This window comes from Pomacea canaliculata, linkage group LG3 (genome assembly GCF_003073045.1).
Source record: "Pomacea canaliculata isolate SZHN2017 linkage group LG3, ASM307304v1, whole genome shotgun sequence".
Taxonomy (NCBI): Eukaryota; Metazoa; Mollusca; class Gastropoda; order Architaenioglossa; family Ampullariidae; genus Pomacea; species Pomacea canaliculata.
Genome location: NC_037592.1, coordinates 28,003,949 through 28,022,945, shown reverse-complemented (window position 1 = coordinate 28,022,945; position 18,997 = coordinate 28,003,949). Strand labels below are relative to the sequence as shown.

General features: G+C 39.8%; 1 protein-coding gene and 1 long non-coding RNA gene across 2 annotated transcripts in view; both read left to right on the top strand.

Annotated features, from left to right (window-relative positions):
• Positions 1–266: 266 nt before the first annotated feature.
• On the top strand, positions 267–5,193 carry LOC112560067. The gene is made up of 2 exons (XR_003098467.1): positions 267–653; positions 4,963–5,193. It is a non-coding gene; the product is annotated as an uncharacterized LOC112560067 (long non-coding RNA).
• Positions 5,194–5,388: 195 nt separating this feature from the next.
• The window catches only part of LOC112560505 (cholecystokinin receptor type A-like), a 51,994-nt gene continuing 38,385 nt past the window's right edge, over positions 5,389–18,997 (top strand). Inside the window, exon 1 of the mRNA XM_025232409.1 lies at positions 5,389–5,961. Within this exon, the coding sequence (XP_025088194.1) occupies positions 5,517–5,961 (445 nt within the window). The 5' untranslated portion in view covers positions 5,389–5,516. The remainder of the gene's footprint in view (positions 5,962–18,997) is intronic.

Here is an 18,997-nt window from a genome sequence, read left to right as displayed (position 1 = left end):
ATTTAGAGAGTGGGGAGGGCAAGAGCTATCAATCTTATGTTGTGTTTTTACAAACAAACGCAATCTCAAACGCGAGAACACACATGCAGACACACTTATCTATATATACGTGCAACCCACCCACTCCAACCTCTGACCTTTTAAAAAGAAATACTGTACCCCCTAAAAATCATTTCCCACAGATTCTATGTTTAGATATTTACCTTTGAGTGTTTTTGTAGCTCCGCACACAACATTGTGTTGCTAGGGTATGGGCCGCGTGCGCCCACCTCGCATCACTCACGCGCGGGCTGCTGGGTGGCGCACGTGCGGGATGAAGCAGAGCCTGTGGCATCGGCCGCACAAAGAGTTGTCCCGGCTTGACTGCAGCCACTGTTATGCTCCGCTAGGCGGCGGCTTAGTCGTCCTCGTCATCTTTTGTCCATCTCACAACGCTTCATTGACGGAGGCAAAACAAGACAGGGAAAACAGAAAAAGTTGCACCGACTTAACTGTGGGAATTTTTTTAATGATGAAAGGATTTTAGCAAACACGTTGCAGAGTTAACAGGGTAGTTTGACCTCAGCAGCGACATCTGGCGAACTGTGTATCAGAAAGACTTTTGTGTTACCTGCGCTGGATGTTACCATTCCTACATCTCATCGCTGCTATAGGTAAGTGATATTAAGAGATCTCCGTAAGCGCTAACTTTTTCCACCAGCAATGAACTGCCAAGAGACTGTGTCTGGCACTGGAACTGTGTCCCGTCATCTCCTCCCACTCTCCCCCTCCCCACAAAATTTGACAGCTTTATTATGATACATATACACACGTAGACACAATGAAATATAGCGGAACTGCTGTATTTGTGTCTCGTTTAGTTTGGATGTGATTTCCTCACCAAGTCTTCGAGAAGAAGTGCGGAGAGCTTCCACGTCTACATTTGTAAGGCGGGCTCTGACAAAGAACCAGAAGGTCGTGAATGTCAAGGAAATACATTCATTCTCACCAATAGTCAAGTTTAATGATAATTTTTGTTTTTATAAATGTTGGATAGAAATATAAACAGTCTGAATGCAAGAAGAGGACTGTGATTAGGATACAATATAACATGGATACATTCATAAACTTGCTCTATACCATAGTGTCTGTAGTCATATAAATCGCGAAAAGTGCTTCTATCTTCTAAACAACTGCTGATGAGAGACACATTGGTGTACCATACTGAAATATCAAAGATCTGTTCCCCAGTTGTCTTCTAAAAAAAGTCATTTGAGCCAGTTTTATGTCTGAGTTAGTATATCGGAACAAATTACACGACATATGCTGCAAAGCCACGTGTTTTTGATACATGTCTCCGAATAAGATTGCTTCAGTTAGTCTTTGTAATAAATAAAACAAAGATCTTTCAACGCATGTCTGCATAATGACAATCTTTGTATTTGATAAAAATATGAACAATTGACCGAGTGCTTTAAAAATGGGTGTATGGACTCGTATATAACCTGAAATAACATTAACGCCATATTGTGGTCAGTCCACTCGTCTATGGAATAGAAATTTGTGGGTACTGGGACTTGCCTGAAAATTTGTCTAGACAGCAGGGATGGGTATCTTTAATCAGATAAAATAAATGTGGCAGAAGTGAAGGGTATGACCCACTACTGCCCAAGATCCAGCAAACAAGTTATTGTTCACTATCCGAGTGTTATCACTGCTCAAACTTGAACTTTTGCGACCTAGAAGGAGTAGAGAGATGAGTCAATAGCAAAAATCATAAAAAAAAAAAAAAACAAAAAACAACAACAAACGGAAATTTATTCTAACAGACAAGCTAAAAATAACAACAAAATATCTAACAAGAGCAAAGAGGTAAAGGTGGCGTGAGACACTGCATGGTCATCAGTGTCGTCTGCAACCTCGACTCGTCTGCCCGGATCCCGGGACAAGAAGCTTCACTTACTGGAGCTTAATCACGCGAGTGCCCGTGTGGGCGCCGATTACAGATGAAAACAAAATTGAGAAAGAAAGGCTCTCTCGTTAGTTCCTCAGAAAGGGTTTAAGCCTCCAACAACTGACCTCAAGGATCTTGCATTGAAGAAAGAGTCGACCTAGGCGTGTGCGTGTAGACAACACTGACTCTGTGCATTAACGAAGTCAGAACCAATTGTTTTGTTTTGTTTTGTTTTGTTTTGTTTTGTTTTGTTTTGTTTTGTTTTGTTTTGTTTTGTTTTGTTTTGTTTTGTTTTGTTTTGTTTTGTTTTGTTTTGTTTTGTTTTGTTTTGTTTTGTTTTATTAAAGCTTTAGGTTTTGCTTCACCTTTAGGTTTTAAGGGTTGCTTTGTTTTGTTTTGACTTCGTTTTCCTTTGGGTTACTTTTGTTCGTTTCTCTTTAGTTTGTTTGATCACCTCATTTTTTAATTTAATTTATTTGTTTATATATGATGGCTTCAGGAAAAACTTGGTATCACGAAAGAATGTCATGTAATTTTTATACGTGTCTGCGTACATGTGTGACAACGTGCATTCACGTCGCACCAATAACTGCGAGATTCAGATGCATCGTCCAGTTATCTGCAATACACTTGGAGAAAAAAGTTTTTTTTTCTATCGTAAGCTTTTCTTTTTTTACCTCTCTAACAGAAAAACAAGTTGAATGACTAGATCTTCGAGTTAAAGGGAATACTTTTACAATCACACACGAAAGGTCACATTTTGTCTTCTCTTCTCAAAAGCAGCAATGAAAGAGAACATTCTAGTTCTTTCATCAAGCTGTGTTAGCATTAAAATGTGATTAAAAATTAACTTTGGTGAATCCTCCTCGACAGCCTGTATTACCTGTTTGATTCACACCTTATCGTTGCATGGTGGAAATAGCATTTCCAAAACTCCTTTGAAAATGCCAAGGTTGAAAGGGTATCAAGGATTTTGGTCATCACTGGATACTTCGTGACACTCCATACAGTACTTTCATTATCTAGTGTAGCGAGTGCTCGATTTTGTTTTTTTGTTTTTTTGTTTTTTTTGATGTGGGAAAATTGGAATACAAGTTTAAAAAAACGTGTTTCATAATGTTTCTTTCTTGCTGCTTCCATTAGTCTTTTATTGTAGCAGTCTGCTTTCACAACTCTAATTTTTCTGTACCCTAATGACTATGTCTTAATAACCTTTTCGACTGTCCTAACAATTTTATTACCAAGCTACTCGGCAGCTGATGCATAAATTTCACGTGTATAACCAATAATTCATCCAGAATTACTGTCGCCTTTATTGTTTCTGAAATAAATATCTATTATTCAGCTTTTGTGAAGGCGGAAAGGGGATGCCATCGAGCATGTGAGGACCAAAGCAATAGAATTTTGCGCTGGAGTACATCAAAGGACATGGTGTTGGAGTCTGAGGGGTGGGTGGGTAGAAGTAGAGGGTGCACGTGCCTGTGTGCGTGCAGAAGAGTGTGATAACTTAATCGTAGGTTAGCTGTCAGATCCCTAGATATCACATTGTCTGATGCCCTTCTGATGATCTGAAGTGGACTGCGACACGTGACCTGTGTGTGTGGAGGAGGAAGGAAGTGTGTGACTTTGCCTGTTTAATATTTTTTCATTTGGTGCTGGTTAATGTTATGTGTCAGCGTGTTTGTTTGTTTGTTTGTACACGGGAGAACATGTCACACGTTTTATAATGCTACCATTCGCTTTCTATACAATTATTAGATCGTTATCAGTTCCTTATACCTGCTAGGGCCGGGTTCACAAAGTTAATATTATCTTCAGTCAGCTAAAATATATTTTGGGGAAATATTCGTAGGTTAGCCTGATTACCAGACGTCAGTATCTAGTTAGCCAGTCTGTGCACCACGCCCCTTGTTCGTAGACAATCTACTGCTGAAAATTCACCTGTCCAATGACTCAAAGCCACATTAACTTTTGCTGTTTAGTCTTCGAAAGGACAGAGTTTAACGCGATCAACTGAACATTTCGTAACAAACAAACATCGGGAAATAAAACAAATATCCTACTTATGGCATATTGGCTGATGGACTCATAGAAGTAAGTTTCAAAAAAGGTCAATTAACAAAGGTAAAAGGTGATAAACGCTATGACTAGTGTGCATACCGATATGGACATAACAAAAATGAAGCGAAAGTATACTTCTTCACAGTATGCAGAAAGGTATAAAGAAAAATAAAAAAAAGAATAAAAAAGAATTAAAACAAGAAGGTAGAAGAAAACGACTGAAATAAAGTCATAACCACCTGTTCATGCAAGCAAAGCTAACCAATAATTACTGGGAGGATCGGTGAAATGCTAAGACTAATGTGCTATTCAAAGAAGTATATCCTTGAAGAACCTCTGCCGTCTAAGGCGTATTTCTATACTATGTTTGTTATATTAGACCCTTCCAACCATTTTGATTCACGCATCCCTGCATCCCACAGGAAATGAAAATTATCACAGGCTTCTGGACAGCAGAGGTTTTTCCTAATATCCAGTCGTAAGGAGCAATGTTATTTCTCCCGTGTAGAGCTAACTGAAATGAGTAGGTGGTCGTGGCAGGCAGCTTTTAAGTTCGGTTCATGTCCCTTCGTTCAGATCTGTCGAAGGCTGTCTCGGCTAGTTAATGTCCATTGGATCACACTAATAAGCGTGAAAATAAATTTCCTCTCCAAATCGAGTAGCTGGTGCAGGTATATTGGGCGGCCTCTAAGGGGTAGAGATTTACATTTAGGGAAGCCTTTGTGTAAGATGAGAATGAACATCTCTCGTCTTATCTCGTTCTTACTCTCGTCTTTTCATCGTTTCCTTGCTTTCAAAACTTTTTGTACCAGCCTGGGGTTGAAGGTAGGGAAAGTTAAGGTCTTTGAGAGGATATGTGATTAGTTCATTAAAACATTTCATTGCAAAACTAAGAAAAATGTATATTTATAAAAATAGCTTGATTGATAATTTTCTTTGACAGTAACAAAATGTTTGTTCTGGAACAGGTATGAAGCCTTATTTTGCAAGCTTTATTCAAAGCTGGAAAACAACAACAAAATAACACAAGTGGCTTTGGAAGAAACAAGGATATGAGCAGCTTCCGTCGTCGTGCGAATGTTTTACACTACATCAATTGCCTTTCATGAGCTGGACCGGCCTGGAGTTTTGCTAATTTCTTCCGTTCAGTTATAGAGTGCTGTGCTCGACGAACGACTTGCCTCAAAGAAATAAGGAAAGGAGAAAAAGCTACTCAATTTGATTTCATTTATTCGCAGACATTCAAACTCTAGGAAATAAATTCTTCAAGATCCTTTTTACTACAAACTCGAAAATAAAATAAAAAAAGAAAGATCTGGTTTCTGTAAGCCATAATTTCACGAGAGGCCAAAATCACCAAAAAAAAAAAAACCAAAAAAAAAACAAAAAAAAACAAAACAAAAAAAAAACAAAAAAAAACAACAACAACAGCACAAAACAAAAAAAGAAGCCCAACAACAACAACAACAACACAAAAACAAAAAGAAAAACCAACCCAAACCAACAGAAACACAGAGTGACAATGCCCACTGTAAATGTTGCCATGGTGTACGCCTCGACGCCGCCTCCAGAGGGTGAGGTGGGGAGGAACTGGGAGAGGGACCAGTGCGAGAAGATGTATAACAAGTCCACAGCGCTCGCTATAGAGCAGCTGGCGTTCGCCAACGCCTCCATGGAGCAATTCGTTGCCGCCTGCATCGGGAACCTGCGGTCTGCGGGGTTATCCTTCTTCGTGTGCATCCCTTACGCCTTCATCTTCCTGCTGTCAGTGGGAGGCAACTCGCTGGTCATCCTGACCCTGGTGCGTCACAAGAAGATGCGCACCATCACCAACATGCTGCTGCTGAACCTGGCCGTCTCGGACCTTCTGCTCGCCGTCTTCTGCATGCCCTTCACTCTCATCCCGATGCTCATGAAGGCTTTCATCTTTGGGCCGGTGATCTGCGTCTTGATCAGATACTTACAAGGTAAGTCCACGATATGTTTATGATACATCACAATACAATGTAGAACAGTCTAATGTACCGGTACCTTGGAGTGGCCTCACTATTACATGGTTGTCGACAAAATTGACAATGGTGAAACATAAGGACGCCTTTAAACCATATGTAACGATGGGAGTAAATTTGGTAAAAAAGAAAGGTTTTAAATAAATTAATAGTTTTTTTTCCATGGATACGTTATTGGTTAATACATGAAAAACAGACAACAAGAAGCAAACCCATACTACAAAGTATTATAAATAATACAAGGTATCAATACAAAGTGGGTGTAGGAACTAATTAAAAACATTCACATTATTTTTATGTGTTCGGCACTCCAACTGATTGACCTTCCCGAATGGATTGCGTTTGAGTGTCTAGATAGCACTGTGTAATACCTTATTTATCTACTCGGGGAATAGCAGTGCCTAGCTCAGAGGCTAATGAAAGCTTGATCCAAAGAAAAACAATTGCAACAAAGCATCAACGACGATTGACTTGATTTGTTATTGTTGTTATTTGCCATTATTTGTTTGTTTGTTTGTTTGTTTGTTTGTTTGTTTGTTGATCGCATCTGTAATGTGCACCAACAGCCAATCTCGATAGTTCGTCCAACTCCTGATTAATTTTTGGTGGAAGTTGATTTATTCTATACATCTTGTCTGTTTATCGTAAGGATAAGACAATCTGTTTGTCCCCCTCTCCCGTCTCCGACCTCTCAGCGGTAAGAAAAGAAATTGTTTTTATTCATAGTTTGAGCCGTTAGTCACAAACCTTTTAAAGTACAAAATAATGATTTCCTAATACCTCAGTTGTGAAAGGAAGTGTCAGCTATTCTATGTTCATTAACATTTTTGTCTTACTGTCTTCTGCGTCTCTTTTTCGTCACTCTTTTTTCATTTATTTATTTCTTTTTGAATTAACTCTACTTCTTAATTCGTTCGTTTATATCTTGATATGTATCTACAAATTTCCAAATGCATACACTTATACACTCGTCCTGCTTTTTTCCATCCTTCCGTCCGACCATGCAGTACAAATATTGAAATATTACTGTGACCGTCCTACGGTCAGACACGTGAATCTGTCAGGCGAGAAGGTGATCTGTGGAAGCAAACAAAATGGTGAAGCGCGCCCTGTCGGCGCCAGTCGTCTCAGCGCCATTGACCAGTTAACGGTCAAGTGCAAACATCGAGTGCTCGTGCTTTCGTCATCCGTGACCCCATGTACACCAGACGTGTGGGTCAGTAAGGTCACCTACACCAGCATACCTCGACCAATCAGCTGCCAGCGTCTTGAGGTTCCGGTCTCGTCGCCACACGAATATGGCGGAGTGCAAAGCATGCTGGTTATTGAGGAAATGTCGGGGGAATGAAAGCAGGTGTCTTTACATCAAGGACTGGGATTTTTCGTTTTATCTCTTTTCATAGTAACTCGAAGCTGCTTGCTGTGGCAGTTCCTTTTGGGATTTTATTAGGAGCTCTCGTGAAATGATTCAACTATTATGAAGAACATATTTGTTTCTTTTAACACATTTATAGCTTGTTACGGTCTAAATGGAGAAAAGTATTGTGTCAAAATGGTTTTCAATACCATTCAGAGAACTATTCATCACACGCACACACACACACACGTGTGCGCGTGTATGCAGGATCACAATTCAGCAAACAAATGCATACAGGTAGTTATATAAAGGTTCTTTAGATGTTGTTTCAAAGTAAAGATCAATTACGCGACTGTTTCTCCTATTCACAGGTGATGAGGGGTCTGGCTGTTAATATTGATGAATTTGTACAAACACACACACCATTTTCTCTGATTAAGGTTGTGCAATCAAAAATCAAATGCTATTTGAGGTTGGACGCAGAGACCTTCAGCAATAATGTGGTGACTTGGGTGCAAAGTTTGAGAAACACTTTTCATTACCGATGCAGCCTTACGATAAAGAGCCGCCAGAAATATGCTTCCTGTGTTAGAATCGATCTCAGATAAATTGTGAACTTTTTATTAGTGATGGAAAGAAAACTCTTACTTTGGAATTGACGTGGACATAATAGCAACACAGTTCGTCTCTTGTTCCTAGTTGATATTTTGTAATTGAAATCAGTTTGTCGAAAACAAGTGGTTTGCCAGTTCACTTGTTTGGATTTGTATGAAAAGAAGTTTTAATTATCTTTTTTTTTTCTTTTCTCTTAATGATGCATGAAATTAGCATTAGCACTTTCCATTTAAACAATTTATCTTTCCATTCTGTTACCATCTAATATATTATCGATGTCAACACTACAAGGGTGTTTATTTTTATGCTTGAGATCTAGCGGGTTATTATTCACTAGCACAATCGCATCGGATATTAAGTCTTTAGAATATCAGAAAATATAAAAAGGTATGTTTTTTTAGTTTAAAGCAAAAATATCGCGTTTATCATGTTCTGTACTAAATTACCTACACCTAGAGGAACTCAATTAAATATCTTTCTCCATTGATAAGACATTAATAATGTAATTACTTGAATATTGCGAGGTCTTGTGGTGTGAAACTCATTTGTCAAAGCGCAGAACCTAGCTGCTCAGTTCTGACTGAGAATGTTCAGGTGAAACATCGATCAGCAAGTGCAACAGTCCAGGGGCTGCGACAATGGACTGCTAGCCATTCAGAAGATCGATGGTCTTTAACTGGTCCTTAAGCAGCAAAAGAACCATCTTTTCCAAAGGTCTTTCAAAGAATAGAAGCACAAAATCACTCTAAATTTTTTTAAACCCATTGCTTCGAAATGGGTTTATAAAAAGTGTTTTGACATCTGCACACCTGAAGACGAATGACCACCAGCGTCCAAAGTAATGACTCGTGCTTTGCCACATTGAGGCTTGGCACACAGAACATGCCCGGACCAGAAATAGTTCTCTTAATTTTTTAAAGTAGGAGTGTGATATGTGGAAGGCACTGATTGACTGCAAGATAAGGGGTCACTAAGGGCAATTTTATACACTGCTCTCCTCACACGCCCCGTGATCCACCTCATCCACTCCAAAGAAAAAAAATGTCTCAAGAATTCTAAAATCGACTCCAACGATAATTAATTTGTTCTGTCTCAAGGACTGGTTCACACATGGGCAAGTGTAAATGAGAAGAGGAAGAAAAGTGGTCTGGGCGTGACGCTAAACACTGCTGGCGGGCCTTGTGGCTGTCAGGATAGAGCGACGGGGAAGCTTGCTTGGGTGGTAAGGTCAACCGGCAGTCCACAAGAAACACAGAAGCAAGGCAGACAGGAGATAAATAGGGCTTGTTAATGCTTGTTCACGCTTGTCATAGCGTTTGGTTCAACAAAATCCCACTGTACTCTTTCGACCTCTCCGGGGAGATATCAAGTGGGAGGGAGAGTGGGGTAGGTGGGTGGAAGAGGACTGGCTCAATGTATCAAACCACATAACACACATAACGATCGTTTCTCAATGTTTCCTGAAAAAATATCAACGTAAACAAACCGAAATCTGTTAAAGTTGCAGCTGCAGGGGACGATGCCAACGTTGCTTTTTGCGTGAATAAACTTGACATTGTTGGCTTTAGCTGCAGGGCGCATGCGTACTGGACTCGCTCGTGCATGACGTTACCTGAATGCGCGTGCTTTAGAACTTTGGTGATTCCCATCATGGGCAGTGCCAGCACGCTTCTTCTTCAAGAAAGACCTGACCGGCAGTTGCCATTGGTTTTTTTCTGTTGTCTGCCTTTTGTTGTTTGGTGTGAGAGACTAATGGCTTTAACCTGGCGTTAGACATATTTGCGTAGTTACACATTTCTCTCTCTCTCTCTGTGCTCTCCATCCAAAGATTGCTCTGCATTTTGTAAGCTGTCTGGCTTGCAAGTTCACTGTGGATTGATGCAATATCAAGCCGATTAAATGTATCAGGTGATTTTTATTATTTTTAAAATGAAATCATACTGCTTGCAAATTTTCAGGCAGTTACTGACATTACAACTCCATTACGGCATTCAATGTCTGGACCGAAATGTCCAAGCATTCTTAAATACTATTTTGGGAATATTATGGAAATAGACAATGGTAATATGATACAAAAAATGAAAAAAAAACTAAAATAAGAGACTTCGACTGTTTTCCTAGCTTGTTTCGGTAACGTTTCCGTTAGGCCAAACAAGATGGCAAAGAGAGACGAAAATTTCTCATTTTGTTTTGTTTTTAGTTTTTCTGTCAATTTTCCTCTACAGCAATAATAGTTTAAACGTTTGTGTTGAAAGATTAACAAAAACAGTCTAAATGCACTGTCGATTAAGATAAAGAAAATGTCAAGTAGGCATGAAATCAAGTCGACATCAAGTTTTGTAAACAAACGTTCCGGAGAGAGCTTGAGGAGAAAATAGGTCATATGTCATCAGCCTGTTGATGATCCTACATTTAAAGACCCTACATTTCTCTAAAATAATATTTTCTTTCTTTCTTTGTTTATTTCACAGTCGATACGGACCTAGTGACTGCATTGTTGACGTCTTAAAGTTATGAGAGACAAAACAGAGTTAGAAAAATGTGAAAGTAGGTGTCGGAGAAAGAGGAAGATGGGACAACTGAAATGTAATGAAGGTACGAATAATTGTCGACAAGGGAGCAATTGGACTTGAAGGCGGATACTGTTTTCCTCTGGAGAACGCCAGATAAGATTGGAAAGACTGATGTTAACACAGACAGTAGAGAGGATGGACTACGACCATCAGACTATCCGCTTGACCTGGGCTTTGCGTGCTGGAGGTACCCTTCACCAAAAGAAGCACCCGAGTCATCGCGAAGCCTCTTGTTTATCTCAGTCCTGTGCAAAGAATGATGGGTCATTATTCCTGATAAAGAAGGACCGCAGAGAAGCCGGAAGTGCGAGGACAAATACGCCCACAATGCCGTCCCTGGGTTTAAAGATGGAGAGGCCCTCTATGTGCGAATGAGGAAAGCAACATGGAAATAGGAAACTAAAGAATATATAAGAAAACAGAAAGATGTAGTAATTCTATATATAGAGACGGGACATGTAGGGATTTTATTTTTGGTCGTGTTCTGTTGGTGGTCCTTGAAACATTCGCAGGAAATGTTAACGTAGTTTTTGCACTTTTTATTTGAAAAAAAAAACAAGGAAGCAGCGTCTGTATCGTCTCTTCCCACTGATTCCATCATAGAAAGCAAACTATTTCTTCCAACAAAATTAGAAATAGCTTGAGCGTTAACGAGTGGCTATTTCTGCTTCTATTGTTTTCTGCTGGAGAAGAGGGGACAGGAGTAAAGTGAGGAAACAGAGCACCACCAGTCGCCTGAAAGTTCTTGAGCTTAATTAGAAGAGAAGAGGGAGTCGCTAGCGATACGGAAAAGAAGTGAGAACTGAAGGCAGATGCTTAAACTTTGTTATTGCAGCAACTCGCCCAGGGTGTTCTTTAGAGATGCATCTGCCTCCACTGAACTGTCATCCACCGAGAATACGTATAGTCTCTTCTAGTTCGGACTTTTATTTTTTAATAAATATTAGCTACATAAAAAGAGACTGATATTGAGTTGTGAGTGTGCACCGGAAAAAAGTTTAGTATCTAAACAAAATGGAACACGGCATTGAAATCTCTACTGCTGGTTTTTATTTTATGTGTTAAATGCACTCCTGAAAAATCACTGAATTAGAAATAGGATTACTATGTATCCAAATCGAATACTGCATTTAATCATATTTAAATAACATTAATGATCGATATATGTTCAATCTCAAAAGAAAGACAAATGTTGTTTATGCAGTGTAGACCTCGTAGTTGCTTTAATGAAGCGCGTTTAGTTTGAAATGCACTATGACCCAGACAAATCCTTTCAGTACTGGATAAAGTAGTTTTCTGCAACTTTCTAGAAAGACATACAAGCGATAGCGCAGAGGCACGGAAACACACACACACACACACACACAAACATACACACATGAATGGAGAGAGGGCAGACATTACCAGTCGAATCATGAAGTCTATAAACACTCATTACGAGGCCAACTTGCGAGAGACCGGTCATTTAGCCCTTCATCGCGCTCGAAGACCATAAGAGCACTCGCAAGGTATGCACATGGTTCATGATAGCCATCTCTACAGCATTTGTATGGCAGGAGTAGGACCTAATGCACCGAAGTCATTAGGGTCTGGCACTAGAGGCGGTAGTTCCTCGAAGGGCGATGTGCGACAGACGCCGTAAAAAGCCTTCGTCTAATGACACCTTTGAGAGGCGAATCATCGACAGTAGCTTTTCTTCAGCACGCAGCCTAGCAAAAGGCATCAGGGACTGGCTTTGCATGGACTGCCAACAACAACAACAACAACAACAACAACAACAACAACAACAACAACAACAACAACAAACAACAACAACAACAACAACAACAAGACATGGCCATCCTTAATAGCAAGCGCTTCGATATACTTTTGTGGCACTCGCTCCTGTCTATACAAGTGATGGAATTATTTCTATAACAGTGCTGATGAGGCGAGAGGAGTCCACATCACAGCTTTTTTCCACCAACCTTTTTTTTCAGTCCTAAAACCACTAACAGCTCACAGGCGCGAAGATAAAACTTTGGCCTCTTTAAGAGATTAATACAATTGAAAGCTGGAGCTATCAAATAAAGAAAATCCCCCTTTCAATGGAAAAGATTGTAAAATAAGGAATGGTTAAAAAAAACGAACTAAACTGCCTTGCGGCTGTCCGTGAGTCTGATCTCCTCAAAATAACTGACGTTTTCTCCGGCAGAAAATTAAACTGTGAAATGCAATGGCCGAGTTACTGGCGGCTGCTAATTCTAGCAAAAAAATATTATTGCAGGGATGCGAGTCCAGGAATGGAGGACTTAATGTCGAAATGGACGAATTTATTCTGCCCAGTATAAAGCATTTCAAACTCAAATCGCTTTGTCAAGAGATGTCGAGCGATGCAGGGCACGACGGGAAGGCCAGGATGCAAGCTCATTCGCTTGCTCATCACGTGCGTCGATCAAGAGCTGACCTTGTGTGCGGTGACGTGTTTGTCATGGACAAACTGGACATTTACTCTCAAAACACGTTACCTCGCCCAGAAGTCAGGGACGGGTGAGTCGAGGACATGCAGTGTAGGCCAAAATCAGGAAACCCTTCCCATGGATAACAGTTGGACATTCCCTGGGTGCCAAGAAATCAAGTGGCACTAAACGACCGAACGCCCGGCTCTGTGTCCGTTTAACGGCTAGAAAGTTTTAAGTCACTAATGATGTGCAAATGCTTTTTGCAATGATTTCTTAAAACCCAGCGCGAGAGGATATTTCCACAGGTCTGCTTGAATGCATTTCCTTGCCTCCGGTTCTCGAGATACATTCCTACAATCAACACCTTGCATACGAAAAGGTCAACAACAGCAACATCAGTAAAATGCATGGATGCATTTATCTGTCCAGTCTTCAATGAACAGGCAAATTGGCAAGACTTGGCAGTCCATCATGTCGTGGTCGTCATGACTATATTTCAGTGTATTTCAGTGCATGATGATATTTTTCGCCGCCTTGTTTATTTTTTTGAGAACGGAAGATCTAATATACTGGACTGACAAGTATTCGATTATTACACATAACTGCTCCCAGCTAGGCTCCACGACTCTTATAAAGAAGATGTAAGACATCCTTGAGAGCTTGTATTGATGACCATCAGGGCGGTTAGTTAACATTCACCTATTTAGATGCTCGCGAATCGGAAGCTAATTTTTCTGCTTGGTTAACTTTACCCACAGAATCGCTAGAACATTTCACCTGAAGGTTGAGTTGACGATTATCATGAATACGAGCTCAGATGAATAAAATTTCTGGAATTGACAAGACTCAATATAATAATAATAAAAATAGAAAATGGTTTGAAAAGGAGACAACGCAGCTTTAGAAAGTAAAATAAACTCCTCGTGCAAGGGGATCCCAAAACTGCGCACCGGGCAATAGGGAAAGAAAAAAGAAAAACTTTTGACGAGACAGCACGTTGAAACCTTGTAATTCTGAGCTCGACTAACCTGAAGAACAGAAAGAAGGTTATTTAAACGGAAACGCAGACAGACGTGATGTGGGCAATGATATGTCAAACCTTTTGAAAACCACCAAACGATAGAAATGTCAATGCAAGAACACAACCTTAAAATAGTCTTATATAGTAACCATCAGTGGTAAGAGCGCAGCTATACTTAAAAAAAACAAACAAACCCGTTGATTACTTTGCAAGCACTACCACAGAAACTGAAAGAAGCCAAGCTCCTAACTCTTCCCAAACTGCAGCCTTAGAACTGGACAGACTGTTTCTTTTCTGAACCTCTGTGACAATCAGCTGAAGCAATATTACTTTTAAAAACCTACTTTCCAGCTAAGTACAACCGGAAAACAATTTGTATATACAGCAGTCTCGCTTTGTTTTTCTTATCGTCATTCTTATCCTTAAGAATAAACAACTCTTGGAGCATGCCGTTAATTTTGAGGACTAGATAGCAATCATCATTTCCTAGGCATTGTATACGGGAACAATGATGATTCGGATGCTTTGTGAAAGACTATACTAGTAAATCGGTTCGGCCATCAAAAATTCGCCTGTTTACAGTCTCTGGGTTCTAGAGTATCAGGTTGTCTTTATCCTATTCATCTCGAGCTTATAATTACAAGCTGTGTAACATATGGCGGAGGAGTGAACCATCTCAGTTTGACATTATTACAAGTCATAAAATAACTCTAGAGGGAGCACGATCAGATGAGGGACTGTGGTAAAGGATGGTGTTGGGTGGAAAAGCATCCCATCGGACATTGAACACAAAACATGGGAATGTGGGACTGGATCGTGTCTTGCTTGAACAGTGATACAAACTGAATAGATAATCTCCACACAAGGTTTTGCAAAAGACTTTTCATTCTAGTGACATCTTTATCAAGATTCATCTGGACTTGTGAGGAACTAAGTTTCAATAAGCGTCCTTTTAGATGTAATTAAAATACAGATGTCCTCAAACTATAATATGTGCTATTTTATTACTAGTCATGCCTGGAGGCAAAGAAGCATTCCCATGCACGTGCATGTAGGAAACGAGCAATGAACAAATGAACGGTACACGTGAAATGGACTGTCTAGACGGAAGTCATGTGTGTACACGCTAATACAGAAAGATTCATGATAATTAGATAGTTCTCTTGGGAAGGCTGTCATCAGTAAATGCATCAGACCACAAAATACCGTTAGACATGTGGACAGTCGGTTGCCCAGTTTTGTCTGTTGGGTTGCTTTGGGTTGGAAATCCCACGACATCCGAATGAAAGTACCTGCTGCATATATTAACGGTTTGTAAGCTTGTTATTCAAAAATGTTTTACTGCTTTGTCTATTCCAAATAAGCATTTTAGCCAACGAGATATTTCTTAATTATCAAACAACTTCTCGGAAAGTTTTACCGAGGAGGCTTAAAGAACATTTGAAAGGGTTTTACACTTAGTGAAAAAGGCAATTTGAGTTTCAGGAAGAATTTCATGTAAAGTCAATTTTTAAATGTCACAAACTTAATATATATTAAATACAACATTTATATTTCTAAGGTAATTTTATTTACCATAAAAATAAAATATTGCTGAGGATTTTATGGAAGATGATAATATCACTTTCAGATAGATGATCTCGCATTGATTTATGGACAGGCAAACACAGATTAGATAGGTCTGAGTGTTTACAGCATTAGCTAAAGCTCCACAAATCACAGGATTGAAGGTATATATATCTATGTACCTATCTAGCTATCGCTGTCAAATCTATATGTGAAATATTTAAGTCCGTAATGTTTTGCAGACGAGATGTGGAGGGCCGGCGAATATGCTGAATAAACATACTGAGTGAATTGTAGAACTAAGATGTGGAAGTGATACATGATGTGACTGAGATTGGTGGATTGTCGCAGCCTCTAATTATTAGCCATTAATAATATTTCTAGAAAAAAGCCTAAACCGATAGAAATGAAAGAAAAAAATGAAAGTAACAGGAAGTTAGACATAAAGAAAGAATGAAGCTTTTCGGGAATTGACTATAGAGAGTTTACTTTTCTCATTTTTTATTAATACAGAGATGTCAGTAGAGAAGTCATAAATGATGGATTGAGTGGAACAGGCTGTTCTACTCTCAAATTTTTCCAGGGATTCTGCGAGAAAAGCTCGAATAATTGCGTTTTCGAAGTGTAGTAGAAAACGGTTAATACTTTGCAGAAGAAAAATCATTTAAGCATGATATAACGCGAGTTTTTAAAAAAAACTTTTTCATTTTTTTTTTTTGTTTGGTTGACGTCCCTTTGCTTCAGCTTCTGGTACTGTCAAAGAAAGGATAACGAAGAAGAACAAGTGTTTTTTGTATGAACAGGATTACGGCTACCTACTGTGGACTAGGCCAGTTGAGAACTAACAATTGGGTACCGCAAATTGCCTCCAAGACACTGGTTCTCCAAGTACTCTGGGACCAGCTTGCCAAGAATGATTGGTGAAGCTCTATCCGTCAAAGACCACAGAGAATACAACGATCTAGCTGCCCAATTAAACGAGAAGAAACCGAATTTTTTGGTCCAGTAAACAAGGGACCTGTGAGAAATCAAACAATAGTTTATCCTGTTTGCTGTTGTGCTTTGTGATTCTAATGGCGATGACCTTTGTGTAGGTGAAGAAAGAAGCACTTAATAAAAGATTACATCGTTGTATGTGTTTGAGGAAACTTGAGAATGCTAACCCTGAACATGTGGCAACATACAGCAGACTGGAAAAAAATGTTCCCGAAGCATCTTTAATCTTTCTTCAAACTATCACCGTGGTAATGTGGGAAATACCGTCGGGAAAAAGTCAACAGACGATTAAAGCATAAAAACAGCAGCAATCAAATCCAGAAATAGGAGCAATATCGACCTTGCGGTTAGGGGTTGGGGAGGAACTACAAGGCCACTCAAAAGCCGGAAAGAGAAGTCGTTGGCGTCTTTAGAATTTGAAGACTAATCCGTCCATCTTTTGTCCTTTCGCAAGCCACACAACGAATCCTGGGATGTGTGATGAAAGCCATCGCCCACACAATTGATCAAAGGTCTGGCTTGTCTTTAGCAACCCTTGGATATCCCTGGCATGAGATCCGGTGAATGTCTTCAGTTTCGCTTTCATGCGTGAATTAAGTGACCTTTCTGTGAATGAGAACAAAAGTAAATGGTAGAGAAAGTAGCCAGCTGCTTACAGTTTTGTGAAATGTTTTATATGCATGAGCTACCAAAAAACAAAAAACAAAAAAACAAAACTCTTTCGATGATTGCACTCTTATTTGTGTGTAAGAGCAGGACGGCCGAAGTGTATTTCTTATAGTCCTTTGCACTGGTTACCATCTCTTTTTAATGTGTGAGAGACCACGCGTTGGATCAGGCGAACGTGACCTACGAGGCAAATGCTCACGCTGATGACCTTTGGCCTTGGCTGTGACAGCTGACGAGGCTGATAGAAACGCAATTTTTTTCCCCCATTCGTAAGATCAGAATTTCCCAGCTCCCCCCTTCCATTTTGCCCCAAACATAAAATTGCTTCTCCCAGACATCCACGTCTGTCATCTCCTTTCAGAGTTGTTCGCTCGTCTGCATATTACTCTAAAGCCTCCGTAACAGACGGATGAATGAGCATCAGAAGTCTCCTTAACAATAACCTTGACTGGTCTGGCCCCTTGCGGCCCGAGGAGTTTTCCCGTCTCTGGCTCCAAAGAACTCCTCGCAGCAGTCCTGGGAACGACAGCTCTCCAGCCGCTCTTTCCTTAGCCTTTTATTTTTATTTTTTTGCTCTCGCACTTTCTCGGTCTGTGTCGGCTCTGCTGTAGTACTTCGTGGAGAGAGGGGTGCCTCAGTGACGTCACAGTGCCAGGCATGTCCCAGCATGCCAGCCGGTAAACTTCCCCCACCTAGCCACCCAGCCACCCAACTACCCACAAATCCCAAATTCCGACTGTTCGCATTGGTCTGAAGCGGTTCTTGAAGGTCCGTCGAGACTTCGCTCAGTTCCGACAACGAGTGGCAAGAGAATGTCCACAAAAAAAGATAACTACATCAACGATGAATCAGCTTATCAAAGCAGACAAGGGAATAGACCTTCGGAAGAAGATGAAAATGGTCAGCAGCGGCAGGTGTACTTTAAGAACCTGACGACGACAGCAGCAAAGGGCGAGAAGGTTTCGAAACGCTGAAAGCTCTTTGCTGGTCACGGAAGACATCAGCACGCTTCATTTCACTAAAACAGATGAACTGACAATGTGTCATAACTAGTGAAAGGACCTACACTAATATGACAACCTCTATACTTCGAATATTTCTTCTACAGGAGGCATCAAAGAATAACCAACAGTTTCTTTTTGGAGTGGAAGATGTTTAGAGAAGGAAGTTCCAAAAGGCTGAAAAAACTGAAAAGATAGAAAAAACACTGACGAAAAATTTGCCAGTTTTTAAACAAGCGAAGCATGAAAAAAAAAATCTCGACGAAAAATGTTTGCAATGTCACTTTTAGTTAACATCAGACCACCAGAGAAGGATTTCTGTTCCATCTACGAGCTATAGAAGGATACAGACAGAGAAGAAAGTCATATATACATATAAAACTACAAGCACAAATATAGACAAGAGTCCGCTTATATCAAACTGTTCAGTGTGACAAAGTTGAACCCTTTTTTTGTTTTCGTTTTTATCTTTGTTCTTGTTTGCTTGCTTTGTTTTCCTTTTTCTGCAGTTCAAAAGCACACTACATGAAGCGCTGTATTGGTCCGAACTAATCTTGGAAGGTGTTCCAAAGATGCATCCAACCATCCGACACGTAAAATCAGCAAATTATCTTGTATTAATTGGTAAATATCTTCTAGCAATCAGTAAAATCTAAACAATAACAAAACAAACAAACAAAAAACAAAAACCAAACAAAAAAAACCAAACAAACAAACTAGAAGTAGTGAAAAGGCGAGCAAAAAAAAATAAAATA